The sequence below is a fragment of the Glycine soja genome, chromosome 8 (genome assembly GCF_004193775.1).
Source record: "Glycine soja cultivar W05 chromosome 8, ASM419377v2, whole genome shotgun sequence".
Taxonomy (NCBI): Eukaryota; Viridiplantae; Streptophyta; class Magnoliopsida; order Fabales; family Fabaceae; genus Glycine; species Glycine soja.
In genome coordinates, this window is record NC_041009.1 from 36880544 (window position 1) to 36888009 (window position 7466).

Sequence of the window (7466 nt, forward strand, 5' to 3'; positions counted from 1 at the left end):
CAAGCAGATAAAAACTATAGTTGAACTTCTATCCAAGTACAAAGTTTTGTTTATGGCTTCAACATCCTTTAACACCTTCTGGTTACCAAAACCCCCCATCACTTTTCTTCCCAGCTTCCATTCTCGATAACATCATCTTTTACCCAAAAAAAATAAACAAATCAAATGAAATAGAATTCAACCGAGATTTTTTATTGAAAAAGAAAAGCAATCACAAAATTAATAAACACGTGATTCCCAATCCAAGCCCATAGTGTTCCTAAACCACTAGTACACCTTTGAGTTTGCAACGAAGCAAGCAAAACTGGCATCAAATTCTCTCTCAAAAGCTAATGTTGACTTCGACCTAAGATTGGTGAACCCGATCACTACTCCATCATCAACGTCAAATGCGCTAACAACATCCGAAATAAGATTTTCACTCTTCTCCACTTGGCCCGCGTCCTCCTAGGCCGCCAATCGCCCTTTCTTCTCCCAAACACTGCAAGACATTGCTGCCCCTTCATATGCAATGGTTATTATTCGTATGCAGGTTCAGTACAACACAGAATCACAAAATGGCCTTACAAGGTTCATTATCCTTTTTTTATTGTTTCACCTCTAACACCAAGTCTTAGCCTTAAGTTCAATAAATATGTTATCTAACCTCGTGACCTCTCCTTTCGTACCCGAAACCAATACAAGAGAATTTGAAAAGTGAGAATGCTAACCTTTCGTGACCTCGTTGCAGCCACGAAGAGTTGTGAGTGAGAGTTGACAAGCTCCGCTGCGGAGAGTGAGAGTGAGTGCGAGAAGAGGGCGAAAAAGATTATATATATACAAAAAATACAACATCGCGTTAACATCAAAACATAACATTGATTTTTGAAAAGCCGATATTAGCAAGCTTAAACTAACATCGATTTTTCAAAAATTGATGTTAACATCACCACTTTAACATCAGTTTTTGAAGTACCAATATTAACATTGGTTTTTAAAACATCGATGTTAACAAACTCGTATTATTTACAAATATGTGACCACCCTTTTATTAACATGAGTCTTTATCAAAAATTGATATTATAATACTAGTTAAAAGTTTATTTTCTAATAGTAAATTTAATAGAAACTTAGAATAAACAATTACTAGAAAATTCTTTGGAGTCCTAAGAACTCTGTCAAGAAACATAATCTGTTCCTAAATTAAGTCAATCGCCCAATGTTAGACGATACTACGACTAATCAGATTTTACATCAATAGATGTATAAATTAAATTATAGTCGTGTTTGAAGATGATCTCCAGATGAATAGCTATAAGCCGTTAACTTAAGACATCGTACAGTTATATCCCATCAAATTAAGCAAATTAAACAATGAGAGGGTCAATTCTCTTACAAACAGTACTTAACTTTTCATACGTGCTTCTTTCATTAAACAAACCCATTATAAATTATTATTTTAAATGTTTAGAGAAAGAGCCGGCACCAGCATTATTTGTTTGGTTTATCACCATTCTGAATTTCTATAATTTGTATCTTATTGTTGTCTCGATGACTTATTTCTTAATTTGACAAAGGATATACGTTTGTCTTGTTACTCATGTCTCATTCAATTAATTTTTAACATATATATATATATATATATATATATATATATATATATATATATATATAATTTTCTCCATAAAAAACTGTCAAACATAAAATCAAAGTGCAGGCCGATTGAGCCAATACTCTTAGAAAAATTTGATTTATGTGTTGGATTAGGTCAACCGAGTATCCACTAAAATAATCGACAAAGTGTTTGCCAAACGCAAACAGAGCATATCACAATTAAAATTTTTAAATAGGCTTACGTATTATTTTGTCATGTTAGTGTTTTTTTATTTTTAATCTTTGTAGGTTTATTTTTTTAATTTTAGTCTATGTAAGTTGGTGTTTTTAAAATTTTAGTTCCGGTAAGTTTTTTATTTATGTTTAGTCCTGTAAGTTTGTGTTTTTTAATTTTGGTTCCTATAATAAGATTTTAATTTTTTTTTATTTATGGTCCTCATAAGTTCATGCTTTAAGAGATTAAAATTAAAAAGTTATAAATTATAGAAACTAAAAATGAACAAAATATCTTACAGAAATTAGAATTAAATAAATACAAACTTACAAGGACTAAATTAAAAATAAATAAAATATTTTACAAGAATCAAAATTAAAAAAATACGAAATTACAAGAACCAAAAATATGTTTAACCATTTTAAATAATACGGTTAGTTGGTTAAGTGTAAAACTTCTATACAAGAAAATAAATTTCAATATCAAAAAGTTAAAAACAACTTAAAGCTCCGATTTCAGAATTTAAATATTAATGGAAGCAGGGAAGAAATTTAAAAAATAGTTTGAAGGGATCAAAATAATTAAAAATAATATTATAGCTTAATTATCAACTCTTATGAGCAATATTAAATATTTAATGGTATTATATAATATTAATTAATTTTTTAGTTAAATTAATAATATTAAATATATTTGTACTTTATTAATATCATGTCTTTGGTTAATTTTATTTTAATACTTGTATATCTTTATTTATTATTAAATAAAAATTTATAAAAATTATCTGTATTTTTTTGTGTGAAAATTCTTAGAAACGTCAATTTCTTTTATACAAAACAAATTTTGTTAAGAAAACATGCAAAAATAAAAGTATATTTCAGATACTATTCTCACAAATTTTCTCTCTCAAAACCATCACACAACCTTTTTTTTATCTTTATTTCCTTACGTGATTTTCCAATTACCTATCTTTTTTAATCTACCATTTTTTTTATTTCTTATCTATATATTAAATTTCATTTTTTTAAAAAAATATCGGTAGTTAATAATAACCCTATATCATAATTTAAATTATCTATTGTAAATATAAAATATAATTTATTTATTAATTATTAATTTTAATTATATAAAATCCAACATTTCTCCTTTAATTACACAATTGAAATACTAATTTCAATAATTTAATAATTAGTTAAAATATAAAAATAAATGTTTAACGACAATAAAATAAAATTGGGAGAGGAGATTCTACTAGAGGTGACTAACCAATTTTTTTGAATATTAGTTATGAATAAAGTCGATGATATTTTATGTCGATGATATTTTATATCAATAATATAATAATAAAAAAATAAAGAGAAAAAGAAAAAAAAATTATATTAAAAAGATGAGTTATACCTCTTCTTTAACACTTCCATTTATTCATTTATAATTTTTATATTTTTTACAATGAGAAGGTATTTGAAAATTCTTGACATCCAGTTAATTCCCTCTAGGTTATCCCATTTGAGGATAAAATAGTACCTTTAATTTGAAGACAAAAATTGAATCTCCATTCGTAGTTAAGAGATGCATGTTAATCCACCTAGGTGAACAAGTTTTGGTATTCATTTATAATTTATGAATTTCGCATTAATATATATATATATATATATATATATATATATATATATATATATATATATATATATATATATATATATATATATATATATATATATATTAGATTATGTCTCTCACTATACAATGTGTATGCTAAATTTTAATGAAATATGTTGTTCAAGATTTTTAAACTAGTCCAAAACTTGTCTTCTAAATATGTTAGATTTAAGTGTACAAGTTTATAAGTTAATTATGAATTTTTTAATATAAATCAAATCGTGTGAATTAATGGTGAGTGACTTATTAAATTGACTTGTGATTAAGTGACTCAATACCTAGATCGAATCGATTACCTTTCCGAATCTCATTTGATAACATTGGTGTTAATACGTTTTTGTATTTATTTATAATTTACAAGTTTCTCATCACCGGAGAAGACAAATGGGAGAAAGATACGAATTTTGCATTACACAACGTAATGAACGTATAGTCCAAGACTCTAAGGTCAATTTATAGGCAAGGACAACAGAACTATTCCCCCAAAATAGTGTGTATAATAATTAGTGAGAGCCGCATTTTTTAATTCGTTATAGCTACCAACTACTAAGAACAGTTCAAAACATGCTCAGGTCCTAATTATTTACTGCATTAACTTAATCGACATACTTTGAATTCGTCGATGCATATAGTTCGCTATTCTTTGGCTTCTCCACCACCATCACTCTTCTTCTCTTTCTCCTCTGCCATGGCTTTCTTCACCTATGCTTCAAACTCTAACCAATGCCCAAAACAAACCTTGTTGTTCATATTCACCATCTTCACCTTGTTCCATACACTCTTTACCACTGTAGAGTGCCTTTCCTTCAACTTTTCAACCTTCCAACCAAACTCCAATAATCTAATAGACTTTAAAGGTGATGCTTTTTCCTCACGCGGTGTTCTTCAGCTCACAAAGAACCAAATTGATGACAAAATCACATTCAGCGTTGGTCGAGCCTCGTATAACCAACAAGTGAGGCTTTGGGATAGAAGAACTAAGAAACTCACTGATTTCACAACCCATTTCTCTTTTGTCATGAAAGCTGTTGACCCTAAACGGTTTGGGGATGGGCTGGCCTTCTTCATTGCACCCTTTGATTCTGTTATTCCCAACAATTCAGCTGGTGGGTACCTTGGCCTATTCAGCAATGAATCCGCATTCAACATGAAGAAAAATCAGTTAGTTGCGGTTGAGTTCGACAGCTTCGAAAACGAATGGGATCCGAGCTCTGATCATGTTGGGATCGATGTCAACTCCATTCAATCCGTTACAAATGTCTCTTGGAAGAGCAGCATTAAGAACGGATCGGTCGCTAATGCTTGGATATGGTACAACTCTACAACCAAAAATCTCTCTGTGTTCCTTACTTATGCTGATAATCCAACTTTTAATGGCAATTCTAGTCTTTCTTATGTCATTGATTTGAGGGACGTGTTGCCAGAGCTTGTTAGAATAGGCTTTTCTGCTGCCACGGGTTCGTGGATTGAAGTGCACAACATTTTGTCTTGGTCATTCAGTTCAAACTTGGATGGGGATAATAGGAAAAAGGTTAAGGTTGGTTTAGTGGTTGGTTTAAGTGTTGGTTTGGGTTGTTGTTTAGTTTGTGTTGTAGGCCTATTATGGTTTACCTTTTGGAGAAGAAAAAATAAAGGAAAGGAGGAAAACTTAGGTGTTGATGCTTCTATAGATGATGAGTTTGAGAGAGGAACTGGTCCAAAGAGGTTCACCTATCGCGAACTAAGCAATGCAACCAACAACTTTGCAGAAGAAGGAAAGCTAGGAGAAGGAGGATTTGGAGGTGTTTACAAAGGCTTAGTTGTGAACTCAAACCTTGAAGTGGCAGTGAAGAGGGTTTCAAAAGGGTCAAAACAAGGGAAAAAGGAATATGTATCAGAAGTGAGAGTAATCAGCAGGCTAAGGCATAGAAACTTGGTTCAACTCATAGGGTGGTGCCATGAACAAGGTGAGCTCCTTCTTGTTTATGAATACATGCCTAATGGAAGCCTTGATTCTCATATATTTGGAAATAGAGTCATGCTTTCATGGGTGGTGAGACACAAGGTGGCTTTAGGTTTGGCATCTGCTCTTCTTTATCTTCATGAAGAGTGGGAACAATGTGTGGTGCATAGAGACATTAAGTCAAGTAATGTCATGTTGGATGCAAATTTCAATGCTAAACTTGGTGACTTCGGTCTTGCAAGGCTAGTAGACCATGAACTTGGTTCTCAAACCACTGTTTTGGCAGGCACAATGGGATACCTAGCCCCGGAATGTGTCACCACAGGGAAATCTAGCAAAGAGAGTGATGTGTACAGCTTTGGTGTTGTTGCACTTGAAATCACATGTGGTAGAAAACCAGTGGAAGTTAGAGAAGAGCCTAGTAAAGTAAGGCTTGTGGAGTGGGTGTGGAGCCTCTATGGAAAAGGGAAACTACTTGAAGCAGCTGATAAGAAACTGAATTGGGAATTTGAAGAACAGCAAATGGAATGTTTGATGATTGTGGGGTTGTGGTGTTGCCATCCTGATCATACCATGAGGCCATCCATTAGGCAAGTGATTAGTGTCCTTAACCTTGAAGCCCCTTTGCCAAGTCTTCCATCCAAGTTGCCTGTGCCAATGTATTATGCACCTCCAATGGATATGTGCAAATTCTCCTACACTTCATCTGGTGTTACAAGCACAACCAAAGAATCTTCTCCATACTCTTCAATGTCAGCTGGGTCCGGAAAATCTCTATTGTAGCACTTAATATTCAGATATTTGAATTGTACTGTGGCATAACTTGTTTTATTTTGTTTGAGCAGCAGAATATGCACATCATCTCTTGTTGAATGCACAAAACTTTTATAGATATTAATTAGAGAAATTTTTACTTTGAATACACAAAATTACTCCGGAAAATCCAAAGGGTTTGCACAATGATGTAAGATTACATGAGTGAAAACGAATTATTTAACAAAAAGATCCGCATTCAATTCCCACCATATGTAAAATTCCCTGAGCCATGCGGTCTCAAAAAAAAACTGCCCCTGGAGTTACTACTGTATGGTTCAGCCTTGAAAATGTCCAGCGACACTTCCAAAGCATACGGGATATTAAACAATGTACAACATATTATCAGTGGGAAACTAAGCACGTACACTCAAAACTAGCAACCTTGAACTTATAAACACAAAGAATAGAAAAACATAAAATTAATTCTCATTCTCTTATTACAAAAAAAGCTAGGTAGAACCATGAACTTTTCTTCACCTTTTTTCTTTCTTTTGTTGTTTCTTTTGGATTGGCACGTGCTCACCAGCAACTCAAATCAAGATGACCTAAAACCATCCTCCGGGGGTTAGGGTACAATTGCAATAATGGACTCTAACTAGCTTCATTAGAAGGGAGAAATATGATGAAGGGGGCAGAGACAGAAAGAAAGATGAAAAAGAAAAACAGAGAAACTAGTCTGCTAGATAAAAGTTTTTTATAGGAATATTAGATTGAGAATCTTTGTTTCCCAGGTTGGATCACAGAGCAAGCTCTGCAACAAGAAACCCAGTCCCATGTAAACAGAAATTTTTCAGAGCAAAACACTAAAAAACTCATTATATTTTTCATACTGCTTACTAATTAGTGAAGTGTTTTTCTTGTTTAGTTTGGCTTTTGGAGGACATCTAATCCTCTTATATTGTTCTTATCTGTTTCCCTTCTAGTATAAACAAAGAAAAGAGTGATAGAAATAAAGATAAATACAATGATTTGTCTTACATTAAGGAGAGAATGGAAATTTTAAGGAGGGTAAGAGGATGCATTTTCTAGAAGCCGACTGCAACAGTTTTCTCTTCAAGATGAAAAAAATCTGAGATTAAAACACAGCTGATTGCTGTTTAACCTTGTATCACTTCCTAGAACCTTAACTGCTTAAAGAAAAAGAGGAAATGGAAAAGATAAATGACAGCAAGACCTAAACTGGCAGATAATTATTTGTATTCTTCTCTGGAAATTTTGTTTTAAGTCCACCAGCAAAATAAT

The 7466-nt window shown here is 32.2% G+C and overlaps 1 protein-coding gene across 1 annotated transcript; it reads left to right on the plus strand.

Annotated features, from left to right (window-relative positions):
- Positions 1 to 4074: 4074 nt before the first annotated feature.
- On the plus strand, positions 4075 to 6266 carry LOC114424449 (L-type lectin-domain containing receptor kinase IX.1-like). Its single transcript, XM_028391300.1, has one exon. It carries the CDS (start codon positions 4089 to 4091, stop codon positions 6189 to 6191), a length of 2103 nt encoding a protein of 700 aa, XP_028247101.1. The 5' UTR covers positions 4075 to 4088; the 3' UTR covers positions 6192 to 6266.
- Positions 6267 to 7466: the final 1200 nt, after the last annotated feature.

What these genes read in the sequence shown, in the direction of transcription:
- LOC114424449 (XM_028391300.1), top strand. Translation starts at nt 4,089, where the DNA reads ATGCATATAGTTCGCTATTCTTTGGCTTCTCCACCACCATCACTCTTC.